At 33.0% G+C, this 21765-nt stretch overlaps 1 protein-coding gene and 1 pseudogene across 1 annotated transcript in view; both read right to left on the bottom strand.

Annotated features, from left to right (window-relative positions):
* Nucleotides 1-21765, bottom strand: part of CSMD3 (CUB and Sushi multiple domains 3) — a 1577676-nt gene that overhangs the window by 130095 nt on the left and 1425816 nt on the right. Inside the window, 5 exon segments of the mRNA XM_074266680.1 lie at nucleotides 3197-3385; nucleotides 5430-5639; nucleotides 6423-6539; nucleotides 7372-7441; nucleotides 20277-20395. Of these exon segments, the coding sequence (XP_074122781.1) occupies nucleotides 3197-3385; nucleotides 5430-5639; nucleotides 6423-6539; nucleotides 7372-7441; nucleotides 20277-20395 (705 nt within the window).
* LOC141552883 (NAD-dependent protein deacylase sirtuin-6-like) lies at nucleotides 13196-14178 on the bottom strand (annotated as a pseudogene).

Below are 21765 nucleotides of genomic sequence, written 5' to 3'. Positions count from 1 at the left end.
GCAATATAAAATATTTATCTGGTTATAAACTTGAGACATGTGTGCTTAAATTCTGGCATGTGAAATAAAAGAATTTGAGAATGTGAAAGCACAGATACTGATGAACTTTTCCCTTTTACATCAAAAGTACTGGAAATGTGTTCATAAGGAATTTTTTTTAAAAATGGCTTTGGTTCAAGCCAGTTTAAGCTCAGGTCAGCTTTTTGGACATGACAAATCTATATCTGCCATAAGGACAGGGTGGGGAGGTTTTTAATGTGAAAATCCTCTCTCCCAAATGAGTATATAAATCTCTCTGAAGCTCATGAAAGTATTTGTTCTTAGTCATAGAGCCAATAAGTGTCAGGGATCTGATTTGACAAAGAGCCAGTTTATCAAACTAAATACTAAATTTGGAGTCAGGTAGACCTGAAGCAAATCCGACCTTAAATACTTACTAGCTACATGAAACTAGGTCACGGTTAATTTTTTCTAGTGAGTCTTAGTTTTTTCAAATTTCTTCCTAAAATCTCCAGTTGGACTTTCGAGAGCCTCTAAAGTCTTCCAGTTTGAAAACTTATCATCTTATGAATCAAGTCTCCCTGACAAATTAAGACATTGTCTTTTTTTTTTTTTTTTTTTAATTAATGTATGATGTTGGTCTCTCTTCTAGTACAAATGCAAACCATTTAATTAAATTATAAGTTTGTGTATAAAGTTTTACTTTAAATCCCAAAATATATTTTCCAGAACTTATTTATTTCATGAGACAGGATTCCATTAGCCTGCTCCTTAATCAATCCCTCCTTAAGATGCTGCAGTATTGTCCCATCACTTTCCAAACATTCTTTTTCTTCTTATTTCACTGCCTCCCTCATCCCAGTATTCTCTGTCACTCTAAAGTTGCTGTCATTTATTTGTATTGAGCATGTGTTTATTTAGCACAATTTACAGCTTGGTCAATATTATGACTTTTCTTGATAAGTCCTTGATATGACCTTACTTGATAAGCTAAGGATGCTACTTTTTTTTTTTTTTTTTTTTTTTAACCCACTTAGGGAATAAAGAATGACATTGGAAATATAATCATGTCAAAGCTTGTTCAGAATAAAATAACCAACTTCAATTTCTTTATCTGAACATTGTCTATTCATATCCTTGGACCATTTATCAACTGGAGAATAGCTTGAATTCCTATAAGTTTGAGTCAATTTTTTATATATTTTAGAAATGAGGCTTTATCAGAACCCTTGAATGTAAAAAAATGTTTTTCCAGTTTATTGCTTACCTTCTAATCTTGTCTGCATTAGTTTTGTTTGTACAAAACCTTTAGACTTAATATAACGCAGATTATTTATTTTATGATCAATAATGATCTCCAATTCTTCTTTGGTCACAAATTCCTTCCCCTTCCACAGATCTGAGAGGTAAATTATCTTATGTTCTTCTAATATGTGTACAATATCACTTTTTATATCTAGATTATGAATTCATTCTGACCTTTTTTTGGTATATATTGTCAGGTGTGGGTCAATGCCTAATTTCTGCCATACTAGTTTCCGATTTTCCCAGCAGTTTTTGTCAAATTGTGAGTTCTTATCCCAGAATTTGGGGTTGTTGGGTTGGCTAAATACTAGATTACTATAGTCATTGACTATTTTGTCCTGTGATCCTAACCTATTCCACTGATCTACTTACTGCTCTATTTCTTAGCCAATACCAAATGGTTTTGATGACTGCTGCTTTATAATATAGTTTTAGGTCTGGCATAGCTATGCCATCTTCATTTGCATTTTTTTTTCATTGATTCCCCTGAAATTCTTGACTTTTTCCTTCTTCCAGATGAAATTTGTTATTATTTTTTTCTAGATCTGTAAAATATTTTCTTGGATGTATGATTGGCATAGCACTAAATAAGTACATTAATTTAGGTAATATTGTCATTTTTATTATATCTGCTCAGCTTATCAAAGAATGCTTAATATATTTCCAATTGTTTAGACCTGACTTTATTTGTGTAGAAAGTGTTTTATAGTTATGTTCATATAGTTCCTGACTTTGCCTCGGCAGATAGACTCCCAGATATTTTATATTATCAACAGTCATTTTAAATGAAATTTCTCTTTGTATCTCTTGCTGCTGGATTTTGTTGGGAATATGTAAAAATGCTGGTGATTTATATGGATTTATGTTGTAACCTACAACTTTGCTAAAGTTGTGGATTATTTCTTGTTGTTTTTTTTTTTTTTTTTTATTTGATTCCCTAGAGTTCTCTAATTATACCATCACATCATCTGCAAAGAATGATAATTTGGTTTCCTCATTACCTACTCTAATTCCTTTAATCTCTTTTTCTTCTCTTATTGCCAAAGCTAGCATTTCTAATACAATACAATATTGAATACAATATTGAATAGTAAGGGTGAGAATTCAGATCTCAAAGTTAAAGCCAAAATAGATTTAATCAAATGAGAAAATAGGGAAACTATTATATGCCAGTCACATTAATCAATATTGTTTTAGGCTATTTAAATTGCTGTGGTGTAAAAATTATGAACTGGTAGATTTAGAGAAATATGGAAAGACTGGATTTTTGAAAAAAAAATGTTATCCATCTTCAGGGAAACAGAAAAATAACAAGCACAGTACTTTTACATATATGCATATGAATATATACATATATATATATATAATTATAGATATCTTTGCATATGTATGTATATAAGTATGCATATATGTGATTAGGTATGTATTTGTATGTATATATAAATATGTTCATGCTTAATTGTAAACTTCTTGGGAGTAAGAAAGGGGGGAAAAAGAATGTAGTAAAAAGTGCACAGCAAAAAAACAAAATAAAACCTAAAAGGAAGCAAAAAAAAAAAAAAAAGGTACACAGCTCTGACAAAAAAATTGGCTTTCATGAAATGGACATTTATTACTTTATATTTTGAATCCTCTCATGTTCTGCTGTTCACACGGCAGTTTTTTTTTTTTTTTCATATTTTCTATTTAAGTTTAAAAAAAAAAAAGATTAAACACACACACACACACACACACACACACACACACACACAAATCCTTCATGGTACTTTGAATCCTGAGATGTAGCCAATTTCACTCTTGGAAAATAAAAGGCCATCACATTGCCACAAAAGGCCTCAAAAAAAACCCAAGTCTGATTATGTGAAAGACAGCTTATTTCCTGGAAACATACCTTCACACCTTGGAAGAGGATAATTCCAGTTCCGGCTAACTCCATGGAGGCAAGTGAGTGCTGAATTTCCAATAAGTGTGTATCCTGGGAAACACTCAAAAGAAATAGTTTGGCCTACTGTGAAATCATTTCCTATCACAAAACCATTTCGAAATGGGCGTGGATCAGGGCAACTTTGCAACTGATAAGCTAGGAAAGAGACAAAAGATATCAGATAAATTAATTTAAGAAGTTCAGAGGATTGAAGCTAAATAAGATTTGCATTTGGGGAAGACGATATAAGTTTCATAGAGAGGCATACTGTTTTTAATTAGTTATATTTAGTAATTTACTTCTATGTTAAATTATATCGATGATCATCTAATATGAATTTATTTTCATGGCTACAATTTTGTTGTGTAAAATGCTAGTAAAATTCATAAAAATGCATTAAATTTCCTCACCCCACCCATGCAATCTATCCTAAACTGGAGTCTTTTAGAGAAAATGTAAACGTACTCATAAAACTACAATTTTAATCAACCATATTCTGATTTTCTTATGTAGAATGTGATTGCTTATTGGTTTGAATTACATGTGCATAGTTATATTTATAGATTTATGTATGTAAAACCTATTTATAAGTCTTGTTTTAAATTAATTTTTTTAATCTCCAAAGAAATAATTAAATTTCCTCTTTTGACTTTTTCAGAGAGGTTGTACACTAATAAATAGGAAAAAAAAATCGATTCCAAGTAAAATAATCCTTTCTGAATAGTCTCAGTTATATATTATAAAAATCTATAGATTTGGCTGAAGCATCTAGAAAATTCATGTTTATTTCTGAAAGAAATTGTGAAGAAGCAAACCCCAGTTCTAGAGAGAATTTGAAATTTCTATCCACAAAAACAAAAAATTCTGATCTAAATAACATGACACCTTAAATAGCTTGACCAAATTCCATTCCAATGTTATATCTCACAGAGTTCTGAATTGTCCTATGACAGGCTTTTGTCTTGGGTTTGTCCTCACTTCTACTCTCCTAGGTTTTCCATTTTTCACAAGATATTCTGATGCAACTTAAGAAAGTCTAGTAAATTCATTACTTTATCAGTGGGAGTTGGATTATAAAATTCTATGTACATTTAAAGGATAGAGACTGTAATATTTCATTGGTATAGAGAGCTATAGTCACTCTTTCTCCTAATTCTGACCAGCATTTATTCATTCATTTATTTATTTGACACCATTATTATCTTAGAGATATGCCTTAAGCATTTAAAGGTTAAGTGACTAGCCTGGGGTAACACTTAATAGGAGTGAAAGGTGATGTTTGAAAACACCTTTGTCACTTTAAAACAGGCTCTTTATTCTATAGGTGGTCTTGTTTGACATGCATTTGTAGTTCTATTAATGAATATCTATCTTTCCAATGCCATTGTTAGAAAAAACCAAGGTTATTGCTTGAATAGATCTATATTTGAATGAATACTTGTAATTTGAAGATATTTGGTATTTTCTTTCCATTTTGTTAGGAAGACTAGGTATAGCAGATAACTTGCAATGGTACAGGGAGTTGCTTTCCCTTGGAGATTCCTATACAGGTGAAATTTTAAGTCCAAACCTTCCCTTCTATAAATCCACACTCAGGACCAGATACATCTTTCCCCTACATCATGATATACTCAGTGAAAGATGACAAAGTACAATTTAGGAATAATACGGATGGAATATAAGATTCTCCATAAAAAATTATAATAATGCTATGATTAATCATAGTTTTATAGAAATGGGTTTTCTAGTGAATCAAAATTTGTGACTAATATTAATTTGTTTATATATGTTGTAATACCAGAGTCAAGAGTCGATGTTATTAGATTATATATGAAAAGTAACATGTAGAAGCTTTAGGGAATTAATATAATCTCAGAATCTCTCCAATAAAATGAATTTTTATTTTTATTTATTTTTTTTTTAATTTTGGGATACTGGTTTTTTAATCCATTCTGCTATTTTTTTTTCATTTTATGGGACAGTTTATTACATTCACATTAACAGTTATGATTACCAGCTCTCTATTTCCTTCCATTCTATTTTCTTCACTATATATAATTTTGTTCTTGTTTTCCTTCCTGTCCTCAGTCATCTAACTTGAGCTTGCTTTATTGAAATCCCATTCCCTCCTTCTATAAAAAGTAGTAAATAAGCATAGAAATTAAATATTCCTCTTATTTAGATTCTATTTCCTTTTTACCTTGATATATTATATGAAATCCTTGTTTATTTTGAGAATAATCACTGTGAAAATATAAGCTGGTTTCATGGGTAGTGCTAAATAAAGAAGATGGTATTTGAGGACCACTAAGTCGCCCAATAACAGTACTAGTTTCTGCAGATCCACTCCTTACTTCCAAATAATCATGGATTGTTTCGGTGGAGAAATTCACAAATTGCAAATGTACTCCTAAAAAATAAACAGACAAAAAGACAGACAGAGAGGGATAGAGAAGAGAAATACTTGTTATTTAATAACTGATCAATGCAATGACCAGATTTCTTGGGCCTCCAGAAAAGTTTCTGAAAATGGCTCAACTTTTGAACTTATGACCTAGAGCTATGTTTTCTCCTTTGGTTAGCATAAGAGTGAAAAATTTACCTTCTTCTTTATATCTAGATAGCCCCCAATCAGACCTTGTTTCAAATGCCATGAAACAGTTCACACAGGTCATCTTGCCAGATGCCCTGACACCCTGAGTGGCTCTCAATTCCTGTTCATTCTGGTTTGTCACTATGGACCCAGAAATCAAATAAATACTGAAATTGTTTTTGCAAGCTCATCAATTGCCCTATGGATAAATTCACAATTTCTCTAATATCCTTTTTTTTTTTTTTTTTTTTTTTTTTTTTTTTTGCAGAGGCAATTGGGGTTAAGTGACTTGCCCAGGGTCACATAAGTGTTTGAGGCAAGATTTGCATTTAGGTCCTCCTGACTTCAGGGCTGGTGCTCTATCCACTGCATCAACTACCTGCTCCCTTCTATAATATCTCTAAAAAAGAAAACAAGGAAAAAAAAAAAAAAGCTTCATGCTTTCCTTCAGTAATCCATTCACATCCATATTTATATATAATGCTTAAGTTATGATAAGTAGAAATATTATTAATTAGTTTCAGCAAATTAGAGAAATATGTATTCCACTTCAGGAAAAACAAAATGAAATATAGATGACATATTTTTAAAGATACATACCAAACCCTATAGGCAATTTTATTGTCCATGTGCAATCTAAGCTGCTAGGATAATTTCCAGGAAATCCAGGGCTTAGGATCACTCCACTGAAATCTGACATAGCACCACCACACTGAGCTATAAAATAACAGCGCTATATTAGGAGGTATTAAAATTATATAATCACATAAATATAGTAGTGAAGCCTTAGCCCATTTTATCAAGTATTAAATATATGCATAGCATCTTCTAAAAGAATAAAAAAAAAAAAGTCAAGTTAATATGCTAATGAAATTTCTAATCTAAAACATACTTTGCAAATGGCTTTGAAGATAACAGGGAATTCCCCACTCTCTCATAAAACATAAAAAAAATCAGTTATTTATGATTTAATTTCTTAAATGCTAAAACAATATATTTAGCGATTTCAAAACAGAAATTACTTGGGCTAAAAATAATTTGAGTTTATGTAAATAAGATGTAGCAATAGATTTATCACAATAATGAGCTTTCTTATTCTCATGAAAAGTGTAAACATTAAAGTAAGCCAGAATTCTGATATCCATTCATAGCCTCTACTTGAAATTATCTTGGAAGTAAAGTACTCCAGAACAACAAAAACCCTTATCTAGAGAAAACAGTGAGAGTGGTTGTTTTACTTTGGTTAAGAGAGAATAGTAATCCATAGAGACAATTGGTATTCTTTTCTAAATGTATTGATTTCTTTCAATTAATAACTTTTTCTCCACTGACAAGTTATTTTAAACTAAAAGAAATCTTGGGGATATATTAAATTGCAGGCAACTTTTCAGACTGTGTTTTAGAATTTGTAATCTCTATAAGAACCTTTCTAATGTTTGCAATAAATCATGACTTTCTCAGATTCCTCTCCATCTCCTTTCACTCTTACCCCAAGATTGGATATTTGAAAATTTAATAAGCTGGAAAAGTAAATAATCATTAGACTTACCTAAACAAATTGGAATAGGATAATTCCATCTTCTTACAGGTCCAGGCATACAGGTAATGTGAGAATGACCCTAAAAAAGACAAGCAATGTATGTCAACAAAGGAGCTATTGAGAGATTTAGAATTAATTTAAGATTCTGTTAAAATGGTAAAAATGCCACCATATTCAGCAGGCTTTTTTTCTTCTCTTTCCCTCCCCTATTCCCCAGCATTCCTTGCAAGATTGTTTTCTATTTAACCTTTGCATATATTATATGTACTTAATTATTTGCATTTTTTCTTCTTTAGATTGTAAATTCCTACAGGGGAGGAATATTTAAATTCTTTATGAACACTTGTTGTCAGGCAAAGAGGAACTATATCAAAATAAATACTTGTAAATAAAGTAGTGGTTAAAAATATATATATATATATATTTTTTTTTTTTAATATTTCTCTGGTATGTTGTCTTATTTTCATATACATTGTTTAGTGTCTGGAAATAAATCACAATTCTGCGAAACCTGCATTAGATATTGATTTTCATATTAAGACCAGAAATTTTAACTGTTAACTAATAAAAAAAAAAAAAAAAAAGAGTTGAAATTGAGCAAAGACACATAGGTGGGATTATAAACACATCAGTTTATAATTTCTGTTTTTAAGAAATTGATGTGATTTTTTTTTTATTATAGCTTTTTATTTACAAGATATATGCATAGGTAACTTTTCAGCATTGACAATTGTAAAACCTTTTGTTCCAAACTTTCCCTTCCTTCCCCCCACCTCCTCCCCTAGATGGCAACTTGAGCAATACATGTTAAATATGTCAAAGTATAAGTTAAATACAATATATGTATACATGTCCAGTTATTTTGCTGTACAAAAAAAATCAGACTTTGAAATAGTGTACAATTAGCCTGTGAAGGAAATCAAAAATGCAGGTGAACAAAAATAGAGGGATTGGGAATTCTATGTAGTGGTTCATAGTCATCTCCAAGAGTTCTTTTGCTGGGTGTAGCTGATTCAGTTCATTACTGTTCTGTTAGAAATGATTTGGTTCATTCCACTGTTGAAGAGGGCCACCTCCATCAGAATTGATCATCAATTGATTGTTGATTGTTGTTGAAGTATATAATGATATTCTGGTTCTGCTCATTTCACTTAGCATCAGTTCAGGTAAATCTCTCCAAGTGTTTCTGAAATCATCCTGCTGGTCATTTCTTACAGAACAATAATATTCCATAATATTCATATACCACAATTTAATCAAGCATTTTCCAATTGATAGGCATCCACATAGTTTCCAGTTTCTGGCCACTACAAAGAGGGCTGCCACAAACATTCTTACACATATAATCCCCTTTCCCTTCTTTAAGATCTCTTTGGGATATAAGCCCAGTAGTAACACTGCTGGATCAAAGGGTATGCACAGTTTGATAACTTTTTGAGCATAGCTCCAAATCATTCTCCAGAATGGCTGGATGTATTCAAAATTCCACCAACAATGTATCAGTGTCTCGTTTTTTCCACATCCCCTCCCACATTCTGCATTGTCTTTTCCTGTCATTCGAGACAATCTACACATGGTATCTCAGAGTTGTATTAATTTGCATTTCTCTGATTAATAATGATTTCGAGCATCTTTTCATATGGCTAGAAATAGTTTCAATTTCTTCATCTGAGAACTGTCTGTTCATATCCTTTGACCGTTTATCAATAGGAGAATGGCTTGATTTCTTATAAAAAAGAACCAATTATCTATATATTTTGAAAATGAGGCTTTTGACTGTAAAAATGTTTTCCCAGTGTATTGTTAACCTTCTAATCTTTTCTGCATTAGTTTTGTTTATACAAAAACTTATCAATTTGATTTAATCAAAGTTTTCTAGTTTGTAATCAATAATGATCTCTAGTTCTTCTTTGGACAAAAATGCATTCCTCTTCCACAGGTCTGAGAGATATACTATCCTATGTTCCTCTAATTTATTTATAATCTCATTCTGTACGCCTAGGTCATGAACCCATTTTTACCTGACTTTGGTGTATGGTCTTAAGTATGGAGCAATGCCTAGTTTCTGCCATAGTAATTTCCAATTTTCCCAGTAATTTTTGTCAAACATTGAGTTCTTATCCCAAAAGCTGGGATCTTTGGGTCTGTCAAACACTACATTATTAAAGTCATTGGCTGTTTGGTCCTTTGAACCTAACCTATTCCACTGATCAACTAGTATATTTCTTAGCCAATACCAAATGGTTTTGGTAACTGCTTTATAATATAATTTTAGATCTGGTACAACTAAGCCGCCTTAATTTGATTATTTTTTAAAATTAATTCCCTTGAAATACTTGACCTTTTGTTTTTCCATATGAACTTTGGTGTTATTTTTTTCTAGATCATTTAATACTTTTTGGGGGGAGTTTGATTGGTATAGCACTAAATAAATAGATTAGTTTAGGTAGTATTGTCATTTTTATTATATTTGCTTGCCCAATCCAAGAGCATTTAATATTTTTTTTTTCAATTGGTTAGATCTGACTTTATCTGTGTGGAAAGTGTTTAGTAGTTTTGCTCATATAGTTTCTGCTTTTCCCTTGGCAGATAGATTCCTAAATATTTTATACTATCAGTAGCTACTTTAAGTGAAATTTCTCTTTGTAACTCTAACTGTTGGATTTTGTTAGTGATATATACAAATGCTGATGACTTTTGTGGGTTTATTTTGGATCCTGCAACTTTGCTAAAGGTGTAGATTATTTCTAATAGCTTTTTAGTAGAATCTCTGGGGTTCTCTAAGTATACCATCATATCATCAGAAAAAAATGCTAATTTGGTTTCCTCATTACCTACTCCAATTTCTTTAATTTCTTACTCAACTCTTATTGCCAAAGCAAGCATTTCTAATACAATATTAAATAGTAATGGTGATAGTGGGCAACCTTGTTTCACTCCTGATCTTATTGGGAATGGTTCCAATTTATCTCCATTAGATATGATGCTTACTTATGGTTTTAAACTAGCAGTAGATGGTTTAAATAGATGCTACTGATTATTTTAAGGAAAAATCCATTTATTCCTAAACTCTCAAGTGTTTTTAATAGGAATGAATGTTGAATTTTATGAAATGTTTTTTTCTGCATCTATTGAGATGATCATATAGTTTTTAATTTAGTTATTAATATGGCTAATTATACTAATAGTTTTCCTAATATTGAACCAGCCCTGCATTACTGATATAGATCCTCGTTGATCATGATGATTTTCAGTAGTCTTTTTGCTAATATTTTATTTAAGGTTTTAACATCAATTTGCATTACGGAGATTGGTCTATAATTTTCTTTCTCTGTTTTCAACCTACCTGGTTTAGGTATCAGTATCATGTCTGTGTCATAAAAGGAATTTGGTAGGATTCCTTCATTCCCTATATTTTCAAATAATTTATATAGCATTGGGGCTTATTGTTCTTTAAATGTTTGGTAGAATTCTCATGTAAATCCATCTGGTCGTGGGGATTTTTTCTTAGGGAGTTTATTAATAGCTTGCTCTATTTCTTTTTCTGAATTGGGACTATTTAAGCAATTTGCTATCTCCTCTGTTAATCTGGGAAGCCTATATTTTTAGAGGTTGTCATCCACTTCACTTAAATTATCAAATTAATTGGCATAAAGTTGGTCAAAGTAACTCTTTATTATTCCTCTAATTTCCTCTTCATTGGAGGAAATTTTTATTTTTTTAAATAAAATTTTATTTTATTTTTATTTAATTTATTTATATTTTAAAATATAATAATTAATAATATTTATATATAATATATATTTACATATTTTGTACTTATGTATATATTTATATATATATTGTATATATAATTATAATAAAAATTAAAATAAATTGTTTATTTTAAATAAATTTTTAAAAAAATTTTAATGTAAATAATTTTAAAAATTAGTCAGTCATTTTTTAGAGCAATTTGATTTTCCTCTTTCCTTTTTCTGATCAGATTTACCGAAGTTTTATCTATTTTATTGTTTTTTTTCATAAAATCAACTCTCAGCTTTATTTATTAATTCAATAGTTTTTTTTTTACTTTCAATATCATTAATTTCTCCTTTTAATTTTAGAATTTCAAGTTTAGTCTTTGATTGAGTGTTTTAATTTTCTAGCTTTTTAAGTTTCAAGCCCAATTCATTGATCTTTTCTTTCTCTATTTTATTCAAGTAAGCCTCTAAAGATATAAAATTTCCTTTTAGTACTGCTTTAGCTTCATCCCACAAATTTAGGTATGATGTCTCATCGTTGTCATTATCTTTTTTTTTTTTTAATTTAATTTTAATTTTATTTTATAATTATAACTTTTTTTTTTTTTTTTTTTTTACAGTACATATACATGGGTAATTTTTTTTTTACAACATTATCCCTTGAACTTACTTCTATTCAGATTTTTTCCCTTCCTCTCCCAACCCCCTCCCCCAGATGGCAGGCAGTCTTATACATGTTAAATATATTACAGTATATTCTAGATACAATATATGTGTGTAGAACCGAATTCCTTGTTGCACAGGAAGAATTGAATTCAGAAGGTAAAAATAACAGTTTACAGTCATTTCCCATTGTTCCTTTTCTGGATGTAGCTGATTCTGTCCATCATTAATCAATTGGAATTGGATTAGCTCTTCTCTATGTTGAAGATATCCACTTCCATCAGCATACATCCTCATAGAGTATCATTGTTGAAGTGTATAATGATCTTCTGGTTCTGCTCGTTTCACTTAGCATCAGTTGACGTAAGTCTCTCCAAGCCTCTCTGTATTTCTCCTGTTGGTCATTTCTTACAGAACAATAATATTCCATAACATTCATATACCATAATTTACCCAACCATTCTCCAATTGATGGACATCCATTCATCTTCCAGCTTCTAGCCACTATGAAAAGGGCTGCCACAAACATTTTGGCACATACAGGTCCCTTTCTCTTCTTTAGTATTTCCTTGGGATATAAGCCCAGTAGTAGTATGGCTGGATCAAAGGGTATGCACAGTTTGATAACTTTTTGGGCATAATTCCAGATTGCTCTCCAGAATGGTTGGATTCTTTCACAACTCCACCAACAATGCATCAGTGTCCCAGTTTTCCCACAGCCCCTCCAACATTCATTGTTATTTGTTCCTGTCATCTTAGCCAATCTGACAGGTGTGTAATGATATCTCAGAGTTGTCTTAATTTGCATTTCTTTGATCAATAGTATTTGGAACACACTTTCATATGAGTGGAAATAGTTTTAACTTCATCATCTGAAAATTGTCTGTTCATATCCTTTGACCATTTATCAATTGGAGAATGGCTTGATTTCTTATAAATTAAAGTCAATTCTCTGTATATTTTGGAGATGAGGCCTTTATCAGAACCTTTAACTGTAAAATTTTTTTCCCAATTTGTTACTTCCCTTCTAATCTTGTTTGCATTAGTTTTGTTTGTGCAGAAACTTTTTAATTTGGTGTAATCAAAATGTTCTATTTTGTGATCAATAATGCTCTCTAGTTCTCCCTTGGACACAAATTCCTTCCTCCTCCACAAGTCTGAGAGGTAAACTATCCCATGTTCCTCCAATTTATTTATGATTTCATTCTTTATGCCTAAATCTTGGACCCATTTTGATCTAATCTTAGTATGTGATGTTAAATGTGGGTCCATGCCTAGTTTCTGTCATACTAATTTCCAGTTTTCCCAGAAGTTTTTGTCAAATAATGAATTCTTATCCCAAAAGTTGGGATCTTTGGGTTTGTCAAACACTAGGTTGCTATTTTTATTCACTATCTTGCCCTGTGAACCTAACCTATGCCACTGATCAACTAGTATATTTCTTAGCTAATACCAAATGGTTTTGGTGACTGTTGCTTTATCTCCAAGCACAGGTGCTTCATGAGCTTGGCTATGACATCATCGACTTAGCCATGAATTCGAAGGTCAGCCTGGCGGTCGTGCTTGGTGGCTTGCAGATTGACTATGACCAGGCAGCCTCCTTTGCATTTAGTGAGCAGAGGCAGGTTGCCACTGGGCCGGATCTGCAGTGATGTCCCCAGAGTAATGGATAGATCAGCATTCCTGCAGGCTTCATCAGCAAGGTTGAGGTCTCGATCAGGCATGGCATCTTCCCAGTCCAAGATTGTATCTCTCAGTTCCCCCCTACAGGCCCGAAGGCCTCGGGCCTTTGCCACAGTGCATAACCGTTCTGTTGCCTTGAGGCCCATGCTGCCTACCACCACATCACGTACATACTGCGTTTTACACTTGGCACATTCTTCCACAAACATGTTCCCATGGAGTTCAGCTAGTTTGTCCCTGGGGAAGCCGGAGCACACGTGCAACCCATCTACATTCTGGCTCACCAGGAACTTCAGGATGCCCACTCACTCCAGTTGTAGCAGGGCCATGTGGGTCTTAGAAGGCCGGGCACTCTCAAATGTTATGTCAAACTTGGGTGCAAGACCCTGTTCCTCCATGGTCCACACACCCTGGGGACCCCTTGGGGAGCCCACACTTGCCCTTATCCGCATAAGGCGAGAGCCTGGCCACGTAGTTCACCGACATCGTCTCCCAGACCGTGGCCTGGCCCGGCCCAGAGGCCCCCTCTGTTGTCATTATCTTGAGTGAAATTATTAATTGTATCTATAATTTGCTATTTCACTCAATCATTCTTTAAGATGTGATTGTTTAGTTTCCAATTACTCTTTGGTCTATTTACCCCTAACTTTTTGTTGAATGTAGTTTTTATTGCATCATGATCTGAAAAGAAAGGATTTACTATTTCTGCCTTCCTGCATTTAATTTTGAGGTGTTTATGTCCTAATATATGGTCAATTTTTGTATAGGTTCCATGAACTACTGAGAAGAAAGTATACTCCTTTCTGTCACCATTCAGATTTCTCCAAATATCTATCATACATAATATTTCTAATATTCTATTTATCTCTTTAATTTCTTTCTTATTTGTTTTATGATTTGATCTATCTAATTCTGAGAGTTCAAGGTAGAGATCTCCCACTATTATAGTTTTGCTGTCTATTTCTTCTTGCAACTCTCTTAATTTCTCCTTTAGGAAGTTAGACACTATTCTACTTGGTGCGTGCATATATGTTTAGTATTGATCTTGCTTCATTGTCTGTAGTACCCTTCAGCAAGATATAGTTTCCTTCCTTATCTCTTTTAATTAAATCAATTTTTGCTTTTGCTTGATCTGAGATAAGGATGGCTAACCCTGCTTTTTTTACTTCATCTGAAGCATAATAGATTCTGCTCTAGCCTTTTACCTTTACTCTATATGTATCTCCCTGCTTTAAATGTGTTTCCTGTAAATAACATATTGTAGGGTTCTGACTTTTGATTCAATCTGCTATCTACCTCCACTTTATGGGAGAGTTCATCCCATTCACATTTACAGTTAAAATTACTACTAATTTTATATTTCCTGCCATCATATTATCCCCCGAATATGCTTTCCTTTTTCTTGCCCTCCTTCCTCCATTCCCCAGTATTAAACTTATGGGCCCCACTTGCATCATGCATCTGTCCCTCTTTAGGATCTCTCCCCCCTCCCTTTGAATCCTTTCCTCTTTCTTGTACCCTTCCCTTATTACTCTTTTCCTTTTCCCTTTTCTTCTCCCACCTTTTAATGAGGTCAGAGAAGTTTCTCTGTAAAACAAATATGTCAAATATTTTCTCTTTGAGCCAGCTCCCATGAGAATAAGATTCATACAGTGTTTCTCCTCCCTCTCCAAATTTCCTCAGATATGATTGGTTTCCTTTCCCTCTTCGTTGGATATTGTTTCCCTGTTTTTATCCCCCCTTTTCCCTTTTTCTGACACTATCCCCTTTCCATTTCTACTTCCCTTTTTTATGTTATATCAGTAAGATCAAATTGGACATGTGGTATTTATGTACACCCACAACAGAAATACAGTTCTCAAGAGTTCCTTTTACTCTTTTTCTGCTTCTCTTGAGTCCTATTGTTTGAGATCATTTTTTTTTTTTTTTTTTTTTTGTTGTTGTTGTTGTTTAGATCTGTTTTTTTCATGGAATTCATCTGTTTTATTAAATGTCCATCTTCTTCCATGGAAGAAAATGCTCAGTTTAGCTGGGTAGTTTATTCTTAGATGCACTCCAAGTTCTTTTGCCTTTCAGAACATCAGATTCCAGGCCTTTTGATCCTTTAATGTGGAGGCAGCCAGATCTTGAATGACTTATTGTGGCTTCTCGGTATTTGAATTGTTTTTTTTTTTTTTCCTAGCTGCTTGTGAAATTTGGCCACAATATTCCTTGGAGTTTTTATTTTAGGGTCTTTTTCTGAAGGTGTTTGATGAATTTTTTCAATGTGTATTTTACCTTCTGGTTCTATTACATCTGGGCAGTTCTCTTTGATGATTTCCTGTAAAATAATATCTAGGCTCTTTTTTTCATCATAATTTTCAGGGAGTCCAATAATACTCAGATTATCTCTCCTAGATCTGTTTTCCATATCTGTTGATTTTTCCAAGTAAATATTTAATGCCTTTTTTTTTTTTTTATAATTTTTCATATTTTTTGGTTTTGCTTGACTGATTCTTGGTGTCTCAATGAATCATTCATTTCTATTTGTTCAGTTCTGATTTTTAATGAGTTATTTTCTTCATTATCTTTTTTTTTTTTTTTTTTTTTTTACTTCATTTTGTATATGTCCAATAGAGTTTTTAAATGAGTTGTTTTGCTCTGTGGAATTTTTTTCCATTTCACAATTTTTTTTTTTTTTTTTTTTTTTTTTTTTTTTAGTGAGTGATTTTCTTTTTCCAATTCACAAATCCTACTTTCTTGGGAGTTATTTATCTTTTCCAATTCACAGATCTTACTTTCCTGAGAGTTCTTTACCTTTTCCAATTCACAAATTCTGTTTCCCTGTACTTCCTGGAAGTTCTTTACTTTTTCCAATTCACATTTCATTAAGTTATTACTCTCTTGCATAGCTTCTTTTGCTTTCCTCATTTTGCTTCTAGCTCTCTTTTAAGATTTTTAATAATCTCTTCTAGGACAAATTTGTGTGATGGGGGCCAGGTTACATGTGGAGACTGTTTGCTCTTAGTCTCCTCAGTGTAGAAAACTTGCTCTCTTTCTGTAAAGAAGCTATTGATCAATTGTCCTTTTGTTTTTTTTACTCATTTTTTTTTTATAAGGCCTGTAGGATCTACCTTCAGGGCAAGGAGATTATCAGCTTCCTCTGAAAAGCAGGGATAGTTGTCAATGGTCTGCAAAGAGCAGAGAGGTATGGGAGTGCTCTGGGAAAAAGTTTCCGACTGGAAGTGACTCAGGCCTGCCTGGGCAGAGCTGCTGAATGCCCAGTGAAGAACTCCACTATGTGAATTAGTGTCTGCCCTGGGGTTAGAGGCTGAATGGCAAAAGTGTCACTATCCCAAGCCAAAGACAGCTGTGGGGTTGTGGGTATTAGCAGTTACCCAAGGAATATTCCTGCATCAGCACAGGAAGTGGCTCTGCCCAGGGAAACACAGTCACCCTTTGGAAGCTCTATTGCCCCAAGCTGAGCCTTTCACTGTGCAGATTAGAGGCTACTCCTGGCTGTGCCCCCCTGCCGTGTAGATTTGTGACTGCCTGCTAGAGCTGTGTTGTGGTCTGTGTTGAGTCACTTCTGTTTTTGGGTGGGTATAGCTAGATCTTGTTAGATTCTGGTGTTTTGAAAATATCCTCTACCTTTGGCTTTAATTTCTCTGCTGGTCTACTGCTTTGTAATCAAGGCAGAACAGTCAGCCTATGGCAAAGTCGTCTGTATAACTTTTCTAGCCACAGAGGTTACCCCTGCCCCGGTCCACTGGGGAAGCTAGCCTCTCTTACCTCCCTGCTTGCACTGATCTACTCTGGTCTTTCAGGACTGTAAGAGCCCTTTAAATGGGCGGCGCCACAGTGCATTGGGAGATTGAGGCCCAGAAGTAATTTCTGTGGACTGCCTTGTAGGTGGGATCTTGGCCATGATGAGATAGCTTCGTAATGGGTGACTCTCTTGCTGATTGGCTGTGTATATGACCTCACAGGCCCTTTATAAGCCCACTGCAAGCAGCAGTCGTTCTCTTTAACCTAGCGCTCTTCACCCTGGCTCCCTAGCCTGGGTGGCCAAGCCAAGATAAGTAGACGAAAGAGGTAAGGATTTTGGTAGTGAACACGTGGGTTTTCTGACCAGGTGTTCACTCAGAAACCAACAAGTCAGGGCATCTGTCAGGGCATTATATGAGTAGGTATAATAAAGGTTTTTAAGATTACACATGGCTGTTCTTGAGTGCGCTACCTGTTATTAAGCTATAGATTCAAGAGATTGTGGCCAGAGACCTTGGAAGGCCTCATAGGAGGCGAGCCGGGTAGAGTTCACACTGCAAAGGTCAGTGGTCAAAGGTACTCTGGGCCTACAGCAGACTAGTAAATGTAACTGCCAGGAGAGCACGTTACACAGGACAAACCTTTTCTAGTGGTCTTCCAGATTATCTTTGGCTGGTAAATTGTTGTTCCTTTAATCTTCGTGGATTTTACTAGTCAAGAACTATTTTTGAGGCTGAATTTAATAATTGGTCATGAGGGCGTGAGAGGAGCTTAGAAAGTTGCGTGTGCCTTCTCTGCCATCTTGGCTCCCTGATGTGATTTTTTAAAGCCAAATGAAGTAGTTTTATTTTTGTGCCACAGCTCTCTTTTATTGCCCTGACTCAGTTTCCCTAATTGCCCTGACTCAGTTTTCCTAAACTGTTCTGCCTCAGTTTCCCTGAATTGTTCTGCCTCAGTTCCTAATTGTTCTGGTCAATCCTACAAAAGCACCCCTCATTCTTAATCATGATGATCCAGATAAGGAGAAAGACCTTCTATCTTAGACATCATCAGAATGTCTGGTAGTTCTACCCATTCTGTAATCCCAATTTATTTGAATGTCTCTCCCCACCATGTCAGAACCACATTGTTAGTTCCATTCCTGCTCTCAGCACTCTGACTCTACCCCTGTATCTGAGCCATATGTATGTATATGTATGTATGTGTATGTATATATATATATACACGTCATTGAGAACTCACATTGTTTCCTGGATTCTTGGAAACAATAGTCTCATTCAGCCTTGGGACCAAACCATGGATTCATTTGTTCCCAACAAATCTCTTTCTCTCAAATAAAATATTAAAAACTCTCTAATCTCTAATTTGCCTCAGTTTCTCCAGCATTACATTTTAATGGAAGTTAAAAACTTTCACTAAATAAAAGGAATCAATTTGATATTCTTTATTTAACCTATGAATATAATTAAAAATTAAGAGCATCTAATTTATATAATGCCCCTACAGCTTTATGATTTTTATTTCAGTATTTAATTATGGAATTTCTTTTTAAAATTTACTTCTATGTTGAATTTTTAAAATAAATTACTTCACAAATACTTTTGAAATTTTGAATGAAATAGTTCCTAAATAATCTTCTAGTTGGTTTTTTCCCCCAATTTGTATAAGATTATGTTTCACAGAAATATTTTATAAGCAAAAAAATGTGTAGATTTTTGAGGGCCTCCAAGAAAACAAAACAAAAAAGGTCCTTCTAACATATAGTACACACAGAATTTCTAAGTTTGAAGAAGTCTTGGGTCAGTAGTTGGGGTTGGCAGAAAAAGCCTGAAGGACTGATAAGATTATTCCCTCAGGCAAGCAGGGAAGGCCACTATGGGGATCAGTTTAACTTTATAGTCCCACCCACTATAGAGATTGTAGGTAATCCTATCTTTGTGTATCTAATCAGAAAGTCAAGTTATGTTAAAGTTCCACAAATAAATTTCCCCTGTAAATTGTTCATGGTGCATTCCATCTTTACTGAATTGGGGGAGAAGGAAGTTAGCCTACCATGGCATTCTGCCTCATGGTATCTTTCTTCCCATATCCCCCTATCTGCCTCATGGTGTCTTTCCCCATCCCTCTCCCATTCCTAATGGTATGTAACTATATGGTATCAAAATCTATTTTATATTTACCACTTCTGGTGCCTATTTTACCTCCTCATTTTGTCTGTAACCTCTTCTCCTTAATAAATGTCCATTTTGACAAAGAGTGACCATTGTGAATTATTTGTATGACCAAACACAAACATTTGATGCCAAACCCCAACATTTGGTGCCAATTGTTCTCCAAAATCTCATTATTTGATGCTGAAACTCAAATACACAAATGTTTAAAATAAATTCATCATTTGAAATAAATTATTCTATGTCTAAAGTAGGATTATTGATGTACTTAGAAATTCATTTCCTTGAGTGAAATAAATAACTGCCCATTGTATTAAATGAAATATTTGAAATTATTGTTATTACTTTGAAAATTCAATTTTAGAAAATAAAAAATTTTACTTACAAGGAGGATGACTTATTTCCTTGGGAATTTCCATAAATATTTCAAGAATATAATTAATTTGAATTCAAAATACATTTGCTATTCAAAAAAATTAAGGGAAAAAAGTAGTGAAGTAATAATATTTAGATATATAAGCATATATATGTATATGAATATGTGTACATATCTATATATGTGAATATATGCAAGCATATATGATTAGGAAATATATGATTAAGTCTATACTCATAAAAATATAAATATCTCTATAAAAGTGAATAAAAGTCTAGAAGTCATTTGCATTTATTTTGTAATGAATACGATATAGGCATTCACATAATTTTATATTCATTATTCCTTCACCTCCAAGCCTGAATTCTTTCTTGACCTTTTAGTTTAGAACCATAAAAGGAAAAAGAGGGTTACTGATTGACATAGCAATACATAAAGTTGCTCATCAATCTGTTAATAATCAGTTATTAACCATATTGGCAAATGGAGTGAAACATGCAGATTAAGAATATATTTTAAGAAATGTCTTACCTGAAGGGAATATCCTTGATCGCACTGAAAGGACACCACATCACCAACCATATATCTGTCTCCAATTTTTATTCCACTGCTTGGAGTCTGTGGTTCAGGACAAGAATCCAAGCCAATTGCTAGGGGAAATTAATTTCAAGTATTTCAGGATAGTGTTAGTTACTGTCAAATGACCATACTTCAATTATTAGTACTAAGTATGACACTTCATAAAATAAATTGTAAGATTGAATCATTTGAAATTTCACCTAAGAGGATTTCATACACACATACACACACACTCAGATACAGCTATATATGAATATATTGCACTATAACCTCAATTAAATTTCTTTTATAACAAAGAAACAATAGATACATTGCAAATTTGTTTAGTAGCTAAAGTATATGAAAGTTTTTTTTTAAGGGGGTTTGACATATTTGGATCATACATAATCATGTGTTATATATTAACTCTAATGTTTATTTTTATAATCATATAATAAAACTTTAATTTATAGAAATAGTTACACATTTTCAACTTTTTACAACTGTAGAAACATATTGGTAATATTTTTTCTTAAAACAGACTGCAATCAGAGTGGCTAGAAGTTAATTTTCTCCTGATGTCTGCAATTTTTCCTCATTTTTACATTCTGTGATAGAGGTCAAAGAATAGCTCAAAACACTGCTACTCTTTCCAAAAAAGAAAAGAAAGGTTTTGGCAGGAGATTTCTCGACAAAGAAAAACAAAACACTGAATTAAAGGTTCTCATGAAAGGTTTCCCTGCAGGAAATCATTTAAGGCATTAAAAGCATTGCTTAATTTTAGCCAAAACAATTATTTTTTAATCGTGTAGATGCATGTTGACACACACTATTAAGAACTTTATATCCCAAGAAATCACATAAACATTTATTATTTGACTCAATTCGTTCTAATGGTACTTTTGGGAAGAAATCAAATGAGTGTTTGAAACACATTAAGTGGAACTATTACCAGTTAAAAATGATGTGCTATATTTATCTATGAAAGCATCCTTTACATACTATATCCAAATTACTATAATAAAGTGTTGAGTGTTGTGTCCCTTAAATTGAAGTCATTTAATCAAATACTTAGCATCAGTATTTGAGATAGTCACTGCCAAAATGCAAATAGTACAAAGCTGGACACTTAAAATTATCTATTTTATAAATCAAGTCATCATAGAAGATTAAACAATGTTCTAAATAATAAAAGGAAAATGATAATTTAACTGTATTTACTTCAAATTTATGTAATCTATCTCAAAGATGGAAATTTTTCAAATTTTAGGAAGTATAAGAAATATAGAAATGTCTACAGTCTATTTCATTGTATACATGATTTTGGAATTATTTAAATAAGTCATTGTCACTCTTAAATTTTAGCAAAATAAAGAAAAAAGATTTGGGAAGGATTCTAGGAAGATGGTGGAGTAGGGTGGCAAATTTCAAGCTGTCCAGATTTCCCCCACAAATACAACAA

The sequence above is a fragment of the Sminthopsis crassicaudata genome, chromosome 1 (genome assembly GCF_048593235.1).
Source record: "Sminthopsis crassicaudata isolate SCR6 chromosome 1, ASM4859323v1, whole genome shotgun sequence".
NCBI classification, from domain to species: Eukaryota; Metazoa; Chordata; class Mammalia; order Dasyuromorphia; family Dasyuridae; genus Sminthopsis; species Sminthopsis crassicaudata.
This window is presented reverse-complemented; position numbering and strand designations above follow the sequence as displayed.